The sequence below is a fragment of the Emys orbicularis genome, chromosome 2 (assembly GCF_028017835.1).
Source record: "Emys orbicularis isolate rEmyOrb1 chromosome 2, rEmyOrb1.hap1, whole genome shotgun sequence".
Lineage (NCBI taxonomy): Eukaryota > Metazoa > Chordata > Testudines > Emydidae > Emys > Emys orbicularis.
Genome location: NC_088684.1, coordinates 271,348,166 through 271,367,259, shown reverse-complemented (window position 1 = coordinate 271,367,259; position 19,094 = coordinate 271,348,166). Strand labels below are relative to the sequence as shown.

The window sequence follows — 19,094 nt, the reverse complement described above, 5'->3', positions numbered from 1 at the left end:
ATCTAAGAAACAAAGCCAGAGAGGGGGAGAAGCACTGAGCTTCTATCTTCTGTAGTTAATAACCTTGTTTTGTTTTCTCTAAAACTAGTTTGTGCAATTTATAACTGGGGGGCAAAAAACTATGCATATCTTCCTCCACATTGAGGGAGGGAGCAAATTTCATGAGCTTACGCTGCCCAGTTCTCTGTACAGTGCAAGACAATAAAATTTTGGTTTTACACTCCAGAGGAGGTGTGCACTTGAATGCTGGGCAATTCCTTAGCTGAAGCCTTCCCATGCAGTGTTGATTTCAGTGTCTGTGTTTTTCTGCAGCTGGGTGTGTCCCTACCTATGTGTGTGCTGGAGAAGGCTTGAGGGCCTGGTTCAGCAGGACAGTGTAAGGGAGCCCAGGCTGATGGAACAGGTGGACTCAGTGGTACCCCAGTGCATCAGATGGCACCCCAGGGCCGGGGGCAACCCATCACAAGGGTGACTGACTTATAGGCTACGTCTACACTATGAGCTAGGCTGTGATTCCCTGCTCATGCACACATACTTGCACTAGCTCTGATTGAGCAAGTATGAGCATAAACAACAGCATAGCCACAGTAACACACATAGCGGCAATGGAGACACAGTATAGCTGTGGATACATATTCAGCACATCTAGGCTGTGCCTCAGTTGCCACCACACATGCTACCACAGCCACACTGCCATTTATACTCGCTCTAGGTTGGTGAGAGCTAGCACAAGAGTGTGTACATGGAAAGAGGAATCACATTGCTAGCTTTTAGTGTAGCTGTAGCCTTACTCTGCCCAGGGCTACCGAGCAGGGGCTGCTCCAGCCGGCCGGCTGGGGACCACTGCCAGGGGCCGCCGGAGCAATGGCTGGTGTGGCTGTCCCAGGGGCCAGATGCTTGGGCGGCCTTGGGGTCAGCCACACTGGCCCCTGCAGAAGTCATGGAGGTCACGGAAAATCACAGAATCTGTGACTTCCGCGACCTCCATGACAGACACAGAGCCTTACATGTAAATAATTTCCATGTTCAGTGTGGTGGAACCTTGAAATTTTGTACACTCATTCATTATAAACTATAGGACTATACCCAAATTTGAATTCTGACATTTCCATCATAGATCATCATGTGGACACCAATTTGAAACCTACATTAATTTTTTTCTGTCCGGTGATCTCCAGTTTGGAGAAATAAAGGTAATCCAAATTCTTTATTTCTAATTTTAGGCAAAAAAAACTGTCAGAGGTGAATAAGTTTACTGTATGCATCCATGTTGTTAATCACATCCATTCAAAAATGTAGATTGCTATCAACTAGTAAAATATAACCATCTCTTAAATTGCAATTACAGCATTAATCAATTTCAACTTAATACCAAAGTCAAACTAACTACTAAATGCAAAATGTTATACTAACACAACTTTAATTTTAACTTCAATGCTAATGCACAATATACATTAAATGCAAAAGTTAAAGTTGCTGTGGTAACCTCACCACAGCCACAGAAATTAAGTTAGCATCCAGAAATTAAGGAATACATTTAACAACATAAATGATCCTCTAAAATACTACATACCACATGTGCACTGGGGTTAGGTTAGTATTAGTGTGCAAACTTTAACTTTAGAACTTTCTTGACTTTTGTGAGTTTACATTTTCACATTTTCTTAGAGTTGCATTAGCATCATTTTTTACATATTAATTTCAGGTTTGGGGATTTTAAAAGCAAAAAACTGCACAGCTAAACCACAGTCTATACCAGCAGATATTATTTTGTGCAAAATTGAAACTGCAATTAACCGAGTAAGGCAAAACACTATTTACATGATTCATTTAACTGCTCAGTCCACAGTTGTGTAGGATATGTGCAAAAGTGGAACTGTGCAGTTATATTAGTTATATGGAAAATAGCATATTCACATAGAGAAAACCAAAAACTACAGTTTTTGTAGATTAGACTATTTTTAAACTACCTAAATATTAACTTGATTCAACAAAAGTGAGCTAGAAGTCTGACAGAGTCAGACTTGGACACAGTAAAGGTTCCTTGGAGTTTTATATCAGCTAACATCAGAAAAGATTGAACTCAGATGATTGCTGTACCTGTCTCACATAACCTAGGGCCCTAAACACTCGGGGCACAAAGCAGAACTTGCGTGGATCTGAAAGGGCATGAATTCCTGGAAGATTCTGAAAACTTGTGGCATTAGGGCACCTCATCCCAAGAGTATAAACAGTCAGAGGCTATGACTTCAAAGACCTACAGATTACTGTAAACAAAGAAACCTAACGGCTCTTTTCCTTTACTGATTTAACTGCAATTCCATTTCTGCTCAAAACCATTTTGCACAGTATGGCGCTTGCTAGGATACACAGTAAAATGAAGCATCCAAATATTTCAAAAACATAATGAGAGGTATTTCTGCAGCTGTGAACAAACCTAATTTTAAACTAGACTGCAAAACCCAGCTGGGATGAGCAGAATCAATTTGTGGAGGTTCTGCTCATTTCTCTTACAGAAATTATGAAGGTTGGCAAAGGGGACTTAAAGTTGCCTTAAGGATTCCCCTAGCCTAGGCATAGGGTCACTCCAAGGCAGGCTGGAGGCATGTTAGAGGTCCAAGGGGCAGGGCAGAAACATGATGCTATCCAGCAATAATGTCGGTAGGGTGACCAGATGTCCCGATTTTATAGGGACAGTCCCGATCTTTGGGTCTTTTTCTTATATAGGCTCCTATTACCCCACATCCCATCCCGATTTTTCACACTTGCTGTCTGGTCACCCTAAATGTCGGGCAGAGTGGTCTCCTTGAGGCCCCTTAACTGATGTGCACTGCTGAGATACATTAGGACAGTGGTTCTCAACCAGGGGTCCGGGGCTCCCCGGGGGGCCGCAAGCAGGTTTCAGCTGGTTCGCCAAGCAGGGCCAGAGTTAGACTCACTGGGGCTCAGGGCAGAAAACTGGAGCCCCACCGAATGGGGCTGAAGCCCAGGTCCCTGAGCCCTGCCCACCCGGGGCTGAAGCCGAAGCCTGAGCAACTTAGCTTCGCGGGGGCCTCTTTGGCATGGGCCCCAGGCAATTGCCCCGCTTGCTATCCCCTAATGCCGGCCCAGGCTTTTATATGCAGAAAATCAGTTGCTGTGGCACAGGTGTGCCTTGGAGTTTTTATATCATGTGTGTGTGTGTGGGGGGGGAATTCAGAAAGAAAAAGGTTGAGAACCCCTGCACTAGCAGATCTAGCCTTAAGCATGTAGCATATGTGGAGAAAGTGGCCAAAATCAATACATGTCATTTCTTGGCTATCTGTACATATAATTGGGGGTTAAACCAATGAAAGGGATATACCATTTGTCTGCTGCAATGAGTTCTGTACCTATGGATTTTTTTAATGATATGATAAAAATACTTAACACTTGCTGTTGGTGAGGGATTACCAGAAAGAAAGACTTCATTAGAGAGCAGCCAGAGCTGCTGGTTCTACAAGCTTTCACCATCTCCATTCCTTCCCAGCTCTACTCCAGCTCACAGCTCTAGACTGGTGTTTAACTACAAGGCCAAGTTAAAGTTCAAGGGCAGGGTGGGTAAAGGCCCTTCAGCCCCTCTTTCTTCCTCCCTCCTATGAATCTGCTGTAGACACCTGGCAAAATGCAGAGGGGACTGGGTGGAAAAAAGAAAGGAACTTCAAAGAATGAGCTGAAATGCAAAACATTCGCCACAATGCAGAGCAGTTATGATCCCTAATTTTGGGCAACAGCTTTTTCACTCAAAAGGCTGTGGTGTCCCAAAATACTCAGTCTTTGTCACCCTTCTTGTTCAAACTCTTGTGAAGCCACGGGGCAGAAGGGGGCAGGAGACTGTGTGCAGGTACAGACACCATGTCATCAATATGCAGATGACATTAAGCTTCTTTTCGTGAAACCCAGATTATACCATTTCCTCAGTGTCCCAGTGTCTAGTAGAAATAGGGTCCTGGGTGAAAGCCAGCTTAATAAAGAGGTGCTGCTGATTGGATGGGGAGAATACTTTAAGGATCTGATGAAATCTATAATTGCCCATGTAATGGGGTATACCAGCCCGTTAGGGCTTTTGGAACCCTGTAAGGACAGAAACACCCTATCTCCCTTTAATAACCATATTCCCAAAGGTAAGGGAAAAAAGGAAGCAACCAGCCTGGGTTAACTGGGCACAAGTGCTTCCTTCCTTACGCCCTGATTGTGGGAGAAGACAGGGCAGCTGTAGTTGGCCCAATACCCGCTACGGGAGAGCATCTGGTTCCTATTCCCCTAATAAAAGAGATGGTCGGTGAGAAGCCCAGGGGAAATGTTTCTCTTGCTGGGTGACTTCAAGCCATGGGGCAAATATTTTATTTTTGTATGTTTGTTCCGAACTAAACTGAGTTGAAGAATGGTGATGATAGCAAGTGAGAAGTAGATTCCAGTTATCTAAGAGACCACCTCTCTTTGGAAGGAACACTTCTGCTGTCTGTGTCAAGAGTAAAATTTGAGGGAGCTCAGGATAGGATTAGGCAAGGTATTGCCACTCACAGCAAATACTCCTTCATCTGGTTGTTTTCAGAGTAGTTGTAAGATATTTTTGTCCAGTCTTTTCACTTATGAGAAGTTTAGTACACTGGTCCCCGTCCTTTAACTTAAGCAAGATCAGGTTTGTGAAGGTTTGCCAAATATATGCTACTTCTTTTGTAGCCATTTTTAATTTTTATCTTTATCACGTAAAGCAAACCCAGATGCAATAATGGATGCTGCTAAGAATAAACAATAAGAAGAGAAGCCGTATTTATAATACTTTTATTTGTATTGCTCCCAGATACTCTCATCAGTATAGGGGCCCCATTATTCTAGACTTTCTGCTAATACACTGAAGAGATAATCCATGCACTGAAGAGTTAATAATCCCATTTGAGACAAGATGTGGAAGGAGCAGAACAACCAAATGAGAAAACGAAGTGGAAGAGTCATTAAAATAAGGCCATGTGATTATACAAGTTTGCTATTGCACAAATTGAGGGTTCCAAGGCATCATTTCTTTAAAAGATAAACAAGAAATATTAATGAATCTCTACACACCACCTGCCTAGCTATTATCAGTTGGCCATTACCCATGAGCATCTTGGCAGAAGTGGGTCTTCTATCCACTGGTGAGAAAGAAGATGGAAAGTTGAAGATCCAAGGTGGAGGTTTCAAAATGGGGGAAGGAGGAGAAACCACAAGCTTAAAATAATCAATAACTACAGCAAAAAATATAAAAGACAGCTAACCTGAACAGCCTGCATTGGTGGTGACTGAATCACTGATGGCTGTGTGGCTTGAATCACTCCCTGGACGTGTACAGTTTGACCAGAAGGCAACTGTACTAGAGTTACAGCTGGAGATCCTCTTCCAGCACTTGATCCAGCTACAGAAACCTGCAAGAATTATGATAATCATGTTTAAATAAAGTGCTCTGTGGATTTCAACAGATACTTCAAAAAGCAATAACACAGATAAGTTAAATGATAAAATTTTGAGCCAAACTGCAAGAAAAAATACACATTATGCTACTTATTACTAGGACAAAATTATTACTATTTGTGCTAATTACATACCTTTAAGCTGTCTCAAGTTGGTGACCAAAAAAAACACTTGTCACTTTTTAAAATCTTGACCTTTTGTCTTAATGTTTCAAAGACCCTGTCTGTTTTTTATTAAAGATCTTCAAGCTTTCAAAGACTAAATCTTCTATCCCTGGCTTGTACTTTAGGACAGAGTCACAGAGATCTCAACTAGAAGTATCTGTATGGGGTGAACAAATCCAATCATGATAGGATACTCTCAATCAGTGATATGAAATCCTTTGGTCCTCTTTTATCCAATCTTTGGCTTTCTACTTGTATTCTTCAGGAAGATGTTCTAATATAGAGGACAATTTTTTCCCTGTGATAAAACAGTTGTATCACTAAAGCAATACTTGGATTGTAAACTCTTCGAAGCAAGGACTGTATCTGTATTATGTTCATACAGTACCTAGCACAATGGGGCCAGTGCCTCTCAACACTACTGCAATATAAACAACAATACACCACAACTGATGATTTTCAATCCTCAAGGCTGACATGGTGGAGGAATATGGTTTCTTACCCAGATTAGCAATCATTCTGTCCTCTTTTTCTTATAGTATTCTACAACAAAATCTTCCACCCTTAGGCTTTACTACTGCACCAGAGACTATCAGAGATCCAGATATTGGTTGGGAGAAGAAATATTCTAATCCCTATAGTGGGAACTGTTAAATTTTATTAGTTTGTTTGCCAACAGGTAGTCAAAACCCCTTTAAAAGGCTCCAGTAAACTTTAAATAATTGACAGCGCAATTGTCTCTCTTTTCTGGGTCTCTAAAACCAAATTTTGTGAGACATCTTGTGGTATTATGATACCTCTAAATTTAGAGCATATGCCAGTCTAGATTAAAAAAAAACTCTTAGAAATGCCTATAACCATCCAGCTGCCAGAGATGTTGAAGTGATGGAAATATTGTCCTATAGAGAGGTAAACAAGACTGGAAACTGTCATGAAGCAAAGGGAAGATTTTTAAGATCACTGTAATAGATCTGAATCTGTCTCTGGCAAATCATGCCTAATCCTGGACACAAGAATAGATGATATAGAAGAAAAGAACAAAGACAATTCCATAGGATTTGTAGAAGAAGAGAAGAGACAGTCCATCTTTTTCAGCTCTTCAGTGTGAACTGGAAAAAAACAATTTGCTTGTGCTCAGGGTTACAAGAATTCATCATTCTCCAAGATTGTTTTTTTCAGTCCTGCCTTGGTTAGCATCCCAAAGATATATCTGGTGGAGAGTGGTCACATCCCAAAGCTGGACTACTCTGAAACAATAGATCTATGAACAGGAGATGGTGGAGAGGACACACTGACAGGAGCAGAATATTGAAATACAAGATGTAAACAGGCCAAAATGGATCTAAAAGGTTATGATAATTGCATTCAGTCTCATTTTCCAAAGTATCCGAGACATTCAGAATAGAGAAGAAAAAAATTCCGACTGTTGAAAGGTCTTTGATTAATGATCCCTGAAGATTTTGATTAGTGATCCCTGAGCAATTTTTCTGTGGGAAAACTCTGCTGGCAAAAGGTCATTTGTTAAGACAAAAGGTCTATCAGAGGAAAATGTTATCTTCTTGTTATTTATTTACTAGGAAGTGTAGAAACATGCAGTACCATCAAAAAGCCTGGGTGCTGAATCAACCATACCTGAAGAAGGAAGTTTTATAAGTAAAGTAGACAGGATCTGGTCAACTCCTTTTAATATATTTATTACATAACTGTTAAATTGTCAATAGGAATCTGAACAGACTCTATCGGGAAAGCTAAAAGTAGAGGGCTTCTTACAACTCCCAAAAGGAAATCATCCTAGCCTGAAAAAGGCTTCTAAAAACAAGCATCAAAGACACCCAAAGCTTTCTCCACTCTATAACACATACACTCATATTGTCATTAAGATGCTGACATTTTGAGCCCAAGAGCCAGCCAGTCTAAAAGATGGAAACTCAATATGAACTCAGAATATGATCTGCACCTTAACTAGAATATTGAACTATAAACGCTTCTAGAGCAGGCTTTCCTTGTAAACTTAAAGGCCAATTATATATAATAGCAATTACAAGTATATTTAAGAGTCCATTTTATGCCATCTTATAACCACACAAGAAAACGTATCCAAAACTCCACCAGAGTAAAGCTTATTTAAAATTTCACGGGGAAAAATGATTTTACTTTAATGAGTTCATACATGATATTATGTTCTGGGTGAAAACAAGCACATTTAAAGCTGGATCAAACTAAAAGAAATCTGTTCTTGTTTATAGAAAGAACTACATAAATAGAAAAAACATAATTTACACATTAAGCTAGAATTACATGAAAATTATTACATTTGAGTGACTTTTTCTTTTAACATTTGCAGAACCTTAACAAAAAGTGATTTCAACTCATCAGATTTACTTCTGTCATTTTTTTTAATTGAGTTTTGTTTCTGTAACTTTGAGATTAACAATCATGTTTCCATTCTGATACTGTGCATCTCTTTAAAACAAAGTATAAATAATCCCGTAAAAGTAACATTGGATTTATTTTCTTTCATTCTAAATTGTTGACTGTGTTCCAAAATTGCAGCCTTCTGCATTAACTAAAATACCAGAACATTTTGACTTGCTTATTAGGTTACTTGTGTACTGATACTGATGGAAGTAGTCTTGGCAAGCCATGCAATCCTTATGTCTGTAACCCTTCTGCCCATCTAAGTTGGCAGCAACAAGGGCCGGGTTCTGTATCTAGGGGTTCCGTTTCAATAACGCAATGCAAAACCGGCTCGAGCCCCCACCCAGTGACCTGGGACAATTACATACCACCCCCTGGGTACCTCTAAGAGGCAATACTTCCCCTCTCGCAAGCACGGAGTCTGAGTGTAGCAGAAAATGTTTAATAACATGAGGTAAACGACATCAGCATAAAATTGGAAAAACACCACAAACAGGATTCATAACACAAACCATGAGCAAAACCCACCCCAGCAAATTGGGCTGTGTCCTTTCCCTTTGGTTTTTGAATCCAGCAACCCAAAAATCACCCAGAGTCCCCAAAGTCCAACACCCCCAAAGTCTCTTGGGTCCAGCAACCACCCAAAGTCCCAAAAGTCCAACAACCCCCAAAGTCTCTGTCCCTGGTCAGTGCAGCCCCAGAGTAAAAGGGGGGGGGACACGCAGGGTGTTAAGGGGCACCTTACGTGATCCGAGGCTGGCCAGCCGTCTGTTTCCCCGTGGGGGTTCCGCCGCAGCCTTCACCACAAGCCAGTCCACTTTCCTGCCATCCCACGAACTGCTCCGCTCTACAAGCTGCTCCGCTCCGCTCACCGACCTGTGAGCCGTTCCAGCTGTTCCCGCAAACAGCTCCGCTCGCCGTTCCTTGGGCCACTCCAACCGGCCCCGCAAGGCTCCGCGCCGCTCGCTGCTCCTCCAGTCGTCCCCACAAATTGCTCCGCCAGCTGCTGAGCAATATAGCTTCAGGCTCCCCCACTAGTTAACACTTCACTCAGTGATCTCAGCTGTTAATAACTTTAGCTCTTAGCGATTTCAGCTCATAGTATAGTAGGGGAGCCCCAGTGCTAGTGCACCATTGGCCCAAAGTGAATTCAGCTCAGCAGCCTGCAACTAGACTCCTAATGGAATCAAAGTTAGCTCTGACATTCAACAGTGGAGAGAGGAGGTGGTGCAATCGGTGTTTCAAACCCTCAGAGGGGGCCCATACCATCAGGCACGAATACCTGTCCCCATCCTCTCTCAATTCACTGGGTTTTGTAACCCATGCCCCTTGTCAAGCAAGTGCTACTTAGGTAATGGTGAAGGACTCACTCAGTCCTTCTGTCATACAACAGTTCCCTGGCTTTGATTCACAGAATCAGGGTAACAAAACTTTATTCTTCCTGCCCCAATAACAGAGAAACTGGGGATCCCACACCAGCCAAAGTAACCACTTTCAGTTGCTGTTGTTTCATGCCAGGCGAGTGGGTGTGCCTATGCAAACAAGATTAGCCCCTGGAGTTCTTTTCCACACTCGCCATAATTCACCACCAGATGTCAGGGTAGAGCTCATCCTGACTCTGCTTACATGTCAATAACGAGCGATGCTGCCTACGACATCTGAATTTCAAGGCTTGCCTAGACTGCCAATTACTGAAGGCTGATGAACAGCAGTGGCAATTCAGCAACCTGAAAAACACAGTTTTAAAAACACTGAATAGTGCAATGTTACAATGCATTTCACACTGTCCCAGGCAAGCAGAGGAAAGGAAATGTTGCATCATGTAGTATCATGAGATCTGATCCACTGAGGTGCTCGGCACCCTCAAATGCCAATGACCATCAACGGGCATCAAGGGCACTCAACGCCACACGGGCACTCATTTTCTGTATATTTAGAGCCAGATTGTGTCCTACTTCTGGGTCGACGTGAAAGAGAGGAGAAGGTGTAGTAAGGACTACACACAGTCACTATTCTGATGCTTGGGCCTGCATCCATTCAAAAGAAATACTTCCCAAGGGTAGTGGCACTGCTATAGGGAAAAGGAGTTTTGGAGGTCTCCTGCTTCCCGGTTCTGTACTGATTATGAAAAGTGGAACGCCTCTTGAACAAGGATTAAAAAAAAAAAGCACAGAAATGCTCTCCTAAATCCCTCACCTATGACTCAAAGACTTTAGGTGTTGAAAGGACTTGGGCCTTCAGCAGAGAGAAGATTTTTATGACTGTTTTCTTTTTTATATTGTACTCTACCAACTGGTATCTGGAAATCTAATGCAAACATTAAAACAACCGTCAACAACTGGCATAAATCAAACCCATTCCTACCTCTACCAGTTCCACCCTTCATGAGATAAATATCCTGGGTACAGGCCCAAATTTTTAAAATATATCTTACATAGTATCTGCCCTCCAACCAATAAACCCCCCACCCCAAAAAAAGGGGGGGCTCTGACTACTGGAGTGAAATCAAGAACAAAGGGCCTTCCACCAAAACTGCTCTGTGCCCATACCCAGGAATTAAACCACAGGGACAGAAAACAAAGGTATTTTGGTAAGACACAATTTCTGCAACAGTGCAAGGGGGAAGAGGCTCTCTCTGCAACAGTCAGCTCCCGAGCCACTCATGGCTTTATAGATGGTATTCCTTGCTTGAACTGCACTCCAGAAAGAATTCTGAACCACTGCTCATGATGACTTGCTCCAATCAGGCTGCATGCTGACTGACTTCCCCCAATTAAGCTGCACGCTGACTAGCTGAATGTTGTCTATATTCTTCAAAGTCGGTCTTAAGACTATATGCCAGTATAGTGACAATAGAATAGATAACTGTGTTGAGATCTGCATCAGAAGGAACAGGTTGGTCTAGTCTGGACTCAAGAAACAAATGATCAATTTAATGAAATCCCAAGATCACAAACAACTGAGAAAAATTGTGACAGTACCTTTTCAATCAAGGGAGTAGGTACAGTTCCCTTTCTTTTCAAATGTACTTTTCTCTACCGAGCAACACCAGCTTCATTTTTTTCTGTATTGAATTTAAGTCAAGCACTGAGAAGGTAGAACAACCAAATATTCCAGGTTTGATGTGGAGACACAGAGTTCATTTTCATCAACTTAATGATAATACTGCAGATCAAAATGCCTTTCTTCAACAGCCTTACATACATGAGGGTGACAGGATGGAATGCTGTGGGACCTTCACTAGGAGAGGACATGCAATTGCCACAATCCTCTGAGTCTTCCCTATATGAATAAACAGATCCTCTGTACAACAATCCCATTCACCTCTATCAGCTCCCACAGATAAGTTAACAGTAACTCAAGATAGCCTTATCAAAACTTATACAATTTAATAAAATTGTAAGTACTATGACCTCTGATCACTGCCAGAAGATCACCAAACAAAGCAATAAGTGTTGTTTCAATCTTTTCCCCAGGTCTAAAGCCAGACAAATCCAGGAATCTAGAAGAATATAGGTGTCAGTTAAGTCATCTTTAAAGTGGTAAGATTGTTCCTGTCAAACAGATAGTTTCTTGCGTAAGAATCTAACCACTGCCTGCTGTAGGTCACCAGCCAGCTTTCTTTCACAAAAAATGACATAATCAATTCTGATCAATAATGGGTGTGATGCTTCACTCCATATTCTTTATGCAAATATGCTTATGATATGAATATGACATAACTGAGATATACTTTATGCAAGATGGGTCTTGTACGGTATCATTGGAAAGGTTATAATTTACTGAATGTGATTATCCAATTTGTATGCCTGTATCATTTCTGTAACTGAAGTTAGGAATATTGACTATGTATCTGTATTTCAACTATGCTACTTTGGGTGACGCCCACTGCTAACACTTCAGGTACAACAATGGAAAAGCCAGACAGAGTCAGGTGATCTTGTCACCTGATACTAAACATTACATAGGACTTCTTGTAACTTTCCACTGGAAGGGAGGGGGATCAGGTTTGGGAAACAAAGGATTCCCGCCTTATGTAAATCCTATTTAAGGGTGGGGAGGAAGGCAAACGAGGCTCCTCCTCTCCATGGCCTGTCTGCCCAAGAAGGAAGACTGCTAAAGCCACCACCTGAAGGGAAGAGGGGAACGGGGGGGGAGTCCAGACTGAGACAGGGGTCCAGTCTGAAAAGAAATATAACTGGAAATCTGAACCGCAGAAACTTTGCAACCTGCCTAAAATAACATTTAGGGTAAGAAATTACATTTTGTAACCTGTTTCTTAAGTGTATTGAGCTTAGCTTGCGTACTTTGGTTTATTTGCTCAGTAATCTGCTTTGTTCTGTCTGTTATCTCTTATATTCACTTAAAATTCACCTTTTGTAGTTAATAAACTTATTGCTTATTTATAGTAACATAACCCAGTTTATGTAATTTCTAACTGGGTGGGGCAAGAAGTGGTGCATATCTCCCTCCACATGGAGGGAGGGGGTGAATTTCATAAAACCTTTGGGTTTGTACCCCTTAAAGGGAGTGGGCACTAGAGTGTTGGGGAGAGCCCCTAAGGCTGAATCTTTGCAGAGCGGATCTCTGTCTCTCTGTGCACCTGGGTGTGGCCCTGCCTGTGTACTTGGCTGGAAGAGGCTTGTGAGCCTAACCCAGCAAGGCCAGGAAAAGGGCACCTAGGCTGGTAGAACAGGCTGATTGAGCAGAGGAGGCTCAGTTAAACTCCAGCACATCAGGTGATACCCCAAAGGGCCCAAACCCGTCACAGTGGGCCTGTGCTCTCCCCACTTGTTATTAGCCATGACATGTGAAGGCCCATTTCACAGGTGGCTAAACTAAGCTTATTCAGAACATCCTGAAGTTCCATCAGCAGAGCTGGATGAAACATAGCCACTGCAGAAATCTCTTGTTTTACATTATCTCCGTGGTTTCAGACAGACTGCCAGAGATCCAATTGATTTTAACAGCAATTAAATAAACTCTTAAAAGACAGAAATGCTTGATTCTGTTTCTAAGTGGCATTAATATGGATCCAACAGGCTGCTTACTGTTCACTGGTCTAGACTTTGTAGATCCTGTGGTTTAGGGGGAAAAAAACTTTTTTACTTTCACCACAGAAATGACATGAGGTATATATAACAAATCTATGTTACAATCGACTGGGAAAAAACCTGCTACTAGCTCATTAGCCTCCTTTCTTATTGGTGTATTTGTCATAGGTCCTCTCTGTGAGGATGCAGAGGAAGGGGGATACCTAAATGGCAATGCTTCAATAGTCAAAGTAAAAAGAGTATAATGGTCCAGTAGGCTTTTAATACACTGGCCCAGTGGCTGGTCACCATTATTCTTTATATTCCTACAGACCAACAGGATTCATTAGTCTCCAAGGGCAGACATTTGAGAAACACAATGATTGGAGAAAAGATAAGTAGTTATCTTTGTCACAGTTTCAGGGTAACTACACCTGTATTCCCTCCTCCATAGTTCACTCCAAAAGTTCCCAGTGAGGTTTCAGGTCTCCAGCCATCACGTCTTTGGGCAGGAATCCTTGTCCGACTTCCTTCTGATCAGGGGGTTGTAAGGCTAAACACTGTGATATCCCCAGCAAGCCAATTTGCCTAAAGGCCAGCAGCTTTGCTTTGTCTCCAAGGTCTGTGAACAGCGTATTGTCAGTAGTTACAAGTTATCACACAGCTCTTTCTAAGCAAGCACATTTATTCTTAAAATAAAAGCATTAGAGAGAAAACATAATAAAAACAATAAACAGATTTAAATACACACTAAATATCCCAGGGTCACCCATGCTACTAGGCCAAAGTCTTTCGAACCCTTCTGCAAGGGTTGGAGTTGCCCTTGGACAGAAGGCCCTGTCCATTTTCTGGATCAGAAAGAAGGCCTTAGTCAGGGTTAATCCAGACTTTTATCCAAAAGTCATTTCTTTGTCTCATGGCAGTGGTGGGCAGCCTGTGGCTGGTCAGGGTAATCCGCTGGCGGGCCGCGAGACAGTTTGTTTACATTGACCATCCGCAGGCACAGCCGCCCACAGCTCCCAGTGGCCGCAGTTCGCCGTTTCTGGGCAATGGAATCTGCGGGAAGCAGCGTGGTCCACAGAGACGTGCTGGCTGCCGCTTCCCGCAGCTCCCATTGGCCGGGAACAGCAAACCGCGGTCACTGGGAGCTGCGGGCGGCCGTGCCTGCAGACAGTCAATGTAAACAAACTGTCTCACGGCCCACCAGCGGATTACTCTGATGGGCAGCAGGTTGCTCACCACTGTCTTATGGTCTCTGGACAATCCAGTTTAAACCAGTATATGGGAGCCTCCCCAGGTGTTGGTAACTCTTGGGAGGGGTTACAATCTGAGTGATTTGCCTTAATCACCTCCCACTGTTTTTGGTTCCTGGAGAAGTTGTGGGAATCCTCCCCAGTGGAGTTGCATACAATCCCTAGCCACAGTGATACACAAACTTAATAGAATATGGTCCTTAAAGATATTGCATGGGATTGCAATATCTGTCACACTCTTAACACTGTTGCAAGCAGTGTTGTTGTAGCTGTGGTGGTCCCAGGATATTAGAGAGACAAGGTGGGTAAGGTAGTATCTTTTATTGGACCAAATTCTGCTGGTGAGAGAGACAAGCTTTCAAGTTTACACAGAACTCTTCTTCAGGTCTTGAAGATGACTGAAGAAGAACTCTGTGTAAGCTTGAAAGGTTGTCTCTCACCAGCAGAATTTCGTCCAATAAAAGATACTACCTCACCCATCTTGACACTCTTACCACTTTATTTAACATCTTGTCCCCCTTTATAAAGCAAAGCTGCATTTAGCTGTAAAGTCTGAATTCCAGCCAAAAGCCAGATATTGCATCTCCTCACAGTAGTCAGACCATTTGACCATGTTGCTAGGCATACTCAATCAAAGAGATAGCACAGAGAAAGCTGCAAACTTTTTATTATTGCGTAACTCATTAAAAATCTCATGCTCCTGATTTAGTTAATCAGAAGCAAGGTCAATAAACATCTGGCTGGACAGAACAGAAAAGAAGGAATGGGTGAGTAGCAATCTTAAATGCCATTCAAGAAATGTCTCATGCCTTGAGAAGAGCTAAATCATAGACTCATAGACTTCAAGGCCAGAAGGGACCATTCTGAACATCTAATCTGGCCTCCTGCACATAACAAGCCACAGAACCTCACCCCCTCACTCCTGTAATACCTCTGGTTGAATTACTAAAGTCCTCAAATCATGATTTAAAGACTTCACATTACAGAGAATCCGCCATTTACTCTAGTTTAAACCAGCAAGTGACGTGTGCCCCATGATGCAGAGGAAGGTGAAAACCTCCCAGTGATCCCTCTCTTGTCAGTAATATTGGTTAGCAGCCAGAGAGCTAGTGTAGAGAGATGATTTCGAAGTCAGGGAAAGCAACGTTCCATTCAGTTGCTTTTTCTTTATTTAATTCCTCCAGAGACAAAATACCTGAGAAAAGCAACCCTAGTGAGAGCCACAGATCCATCAGTATGTGAACATACTGAAATATTATGTCTTTGAATTCCTTATGGAATGAGAATGCCAACATTTTCCATTCAATATACCTACAAAAATATCCATTTGATACTCCAGCCTAGGGAGCTTACCTCCCAAGGAAGTGAGTGTACTAGCAACGTCTTTAAACTTTCAGTGCAAGACAGTGGCTCACCTTCAAACTCTGGAGCATAGAAGTCTCCCAGATAGGGAAATTTGTTAACCAAGTCCTCCTCATCTTAAGTCAGGAAACACATAAAAAGGGGACCACTGGAATGCTAATACTATGTGCTCCTTCCCAGAAGTAGGCCGTGCTACAGAACCAGACTGTGGCTTTGCAGGAGGAAGAGCTGGGAGAAGTTGATCTGAAAATGTAAAGCTGGATAGAAGCAGTTAGGGAAACGAGGTCCTGAAGATGGCAGCCAACTCTTGTTCTAGCTGGTTGCGGTGGAAAACAGCCCAGACAAGAGACAATGAGCAGGGTCTATTATAGTGCTTTGCTTCACAGGAACAACTCGCTAGAACAACTTCACAGTCAAGAAAAAATGTCTGGCTGAGCAAAAACAGTATGCAGCTACAACAGTGTGCCCCTGGTGGCCAGACAGCTAAAATGCATGTTGATCTGCAAAGATTTGCCAGGGCGGCACTCTGGCTGCTCACAGCTCTCAGTCTCCTCCTGCTGCAGATTATTTGATGCCCAAACAAATTTTTGCAGAATTTAAGCTTTTTTTTTTTTTTTTTATTGTAAGATACCTATTTTTTTTCAGAAGGGCTAAGCACCTACAGCTCTCACTGACTTCAGCTGGAGTTGTGAGTACTCAACACGTCTGAAGATCAGATCATATGTTTTAGTCTTTATGGCTGAAAAGAAAACTTTCCAAATATGAATTGATTCTGTGCTCTCTTCCTGAGTCTGCAGAAAACAACAAGGTGTAAACTGCTTTAACTATAAATTTCCATGTCAAATTATATACCAAAATTTCTCACTATTTCACAGTTGATCATTTTAATTGAAACATCTAACTAAGGTGTATCTCTAGTGTGGTTTTAATCATCTGGTGCTGATTGTGACAGATCTGACAATTACCTGCAACATCCTTCAAAAACCTTAATGAATGAAGTTTAAGTATCTTTGCAGCCCATTGTATCAAATGCAAAGGTTATGTATTATTGTGGGCCAGGATTGTATGTAATCTCTCCAGCAGGGAGATGCGATGTGAACCCTGGGAAGAGTTATGAACTTCAAAGGAGGCATTGAATAATGTGCCAGACAAGAGTGGACTTTTGGGACAAACAGTAACAAGTTTGCCTGGGGAACCTCTACAGGGAGGTGAATGCAAATTCCCCCCCTCTGCTTATGCAAAAACCTAGCCTTTTGAAGATATGCCCTGGGGAGAGGACCATTATCTGATTACCTGTTCCTGGAGTCTCAAGATCAAGGGCTCAAGCTATATAAAGGAAAAACTAATTTATCCATGGGTGTGCTAGTTCTAAGCTAAGGCTGTTATGAACTTGTGATCTTGGTTTAAAGGGCCGACTCATACCAGAGCCCTTGGTGAAGTAGGGGGATGATCTCTGGTAAGCTTATTAGCATGTTTGTAGGTACTTTTGTCATTTTTAATATGTTTTCTCTGTAATGCTTTCACTTAAGAATAAATGTGATTGCTTATTAAGAGCTGTGGGGTAACTTGTAATTGCTGGCAATTAGTTATTCATAGCCTTCGGAGAAAAAGCAAAGCACAGACATTGGTCTGTGTAGGCACTCTGGCTTGCTGGAAATATCACAGTGCGGGCAGGGAACTGTGCAGCCTCAAAATGCAATGGTCAGGAGGGAGAGAAATGTGGGTCTCTGCCCAAAAGAGGTGACAGCTGAAGAGCCAGGAGCCTAGAGTGCATGCCCTGGGTGAACCATGGAGGAGAAATACAGGTGTAATTGCCCTGAACTGTGACATAGATAATTACAAAAAATCTTTACCAAGGGAAAGTGCAGAATTAGTCAGAGCTTTGTTTAGTTTATCTGTCAGAAGTCCCAAGTGATAGAATTTCCAGCATTTCTCTTGAGATACTATTCCACAGGCTAATAGTGCTCAATGCTAGGAAGTTTATCCTGATATTCATCCTAGATTGTATACTTCTTAATTTCTTGCCATTACTCCTAGTTAAAGCATAGAACTTGAACTGAGCCACCTGAGGGAGGAAAAGGGGGGGTGGGAGGGGGAGGCAAGTAAGTGCTGCTTATTTATTTTCCAGTTCAATCTTTGGAAGATTGAAATTACCGCCTGAAGGAACACAGGAGTCTTAAAACCATCAGGAGCACCCCTACACTGAATACATGCAGTTTCCTGAGAAGATTCTTTATCTACAGGGGATACAAAAGTACCAGAAGAGAGAATGAACGAACAGAGCAAATGCTGTCCAGCAAAGGAAAAGCAGCAACACTTACCCCTGAAGAGACAACTGTAGTGATGACTAGCTGGCTGGGGTCTGAATATGTGGGGCTCAAAATGAGGGTATCAAAAAGTACAGACCACTTGTCTTCATTGGGCAGGAATCCTGTCTAGAAAAGTTTAAGTGGTAAAAAGTTCACCTTGCAGGATTTCTTCTTCAGTGGACTCTTTCTTCTGTGGAGGCCTCAGATGTAGCCCTAGTAAGTGGGGTCACATGGGTGCATGAAGCTATTAAGCCTAACATCTTCAGGAAGAACAGTACACTTCTCAGAGGCTGGGATCCCAGAGGATACTATCTCCCAAATGGTATGGAGAACTCAGGGCTCGGAATAATCCCATCTTTTACGTCAAGATAAAAACAGGTGTTTCGTTGCTTAGGCAAAACCTCAAGGGTTGGAACTATCTGTATGCTTTCCCTAGAAACAAGAACACTCCCTGAGCTCATGGTACTCTTATCAGTCAACAGTCTAAATACAGGGAAACAACGATACTTGTGTTGTCTGAGGAATGAAGACTCAGCAGTGAAAATATTCAGTGATATAGAAAGATCAAAGGGTAGGATACCATAATGGTAGTGGCCTTTTCCTACACAAAACCAGAGGTACTTCTCATAAAATGGATGGATGATCAGGTATAAGAGATGCTGTCAACACAACCCCTTTTCTTTCCGTAGCAAGAAATAACACTGGTCTACAATTTTTGAGAAGTCGTCTGCTTCAGAGATAAAATGTGCTATTTATTATGTATTTTGATGTGCTGAATTCAAATATGACAATTAAAACAACTGATTGGCTACTGTTTCTAAGATATTTAAGTTTTTACATTTTATGTCTATGTATATTGTGTAGATAGTACAGTTTTAATCATAAATTGTAAACCTAGCTCTTTTCATGTCTTTATGGTTGCTTTACATGATAATATTTCACCTGTCCTGTTTATGTAACACTTTAAAAATCAGCAAAAGGGTTATATAAATAAAATTTATTATGAAACAAAAGGCAAAAAACTATTCTGTACATAGTTTAGTCCTATTCAGTGTCTACTCGGCGCTTCTTGGCTTGTCTCTTGTATTC

General features: G+C 42.0%; 1 protein-coding gene across 4 annotated transcripts in view; it reads right to left on the bottom strand.

The window, feature by feature from the left end:
- Window positions 1–19,094, bottom strand: part of CREM (cAMP responsive element modulator) — a 56,107-nt gene that overhangs the window by 31,126 nt on the left and 5,887 nt on the right. Inside the window, exon 3 of one of the 4 annotated variants that reach the window (XM_065397666.1) lies at window positions 5,274–5,420. The exons of the other annotated variants lie outside the window; for them this stretch is intronic. Within the exon in view, the coding sequence (XP_065253738.1) occupies window positions 5,274–5,420 (147 nt within the window). The remainder of the gene's footprint in view (window positions 1–5,273; window positions 5,421–19,094) is intronic. 4 annotated transcript variants of the gene reach the window in all.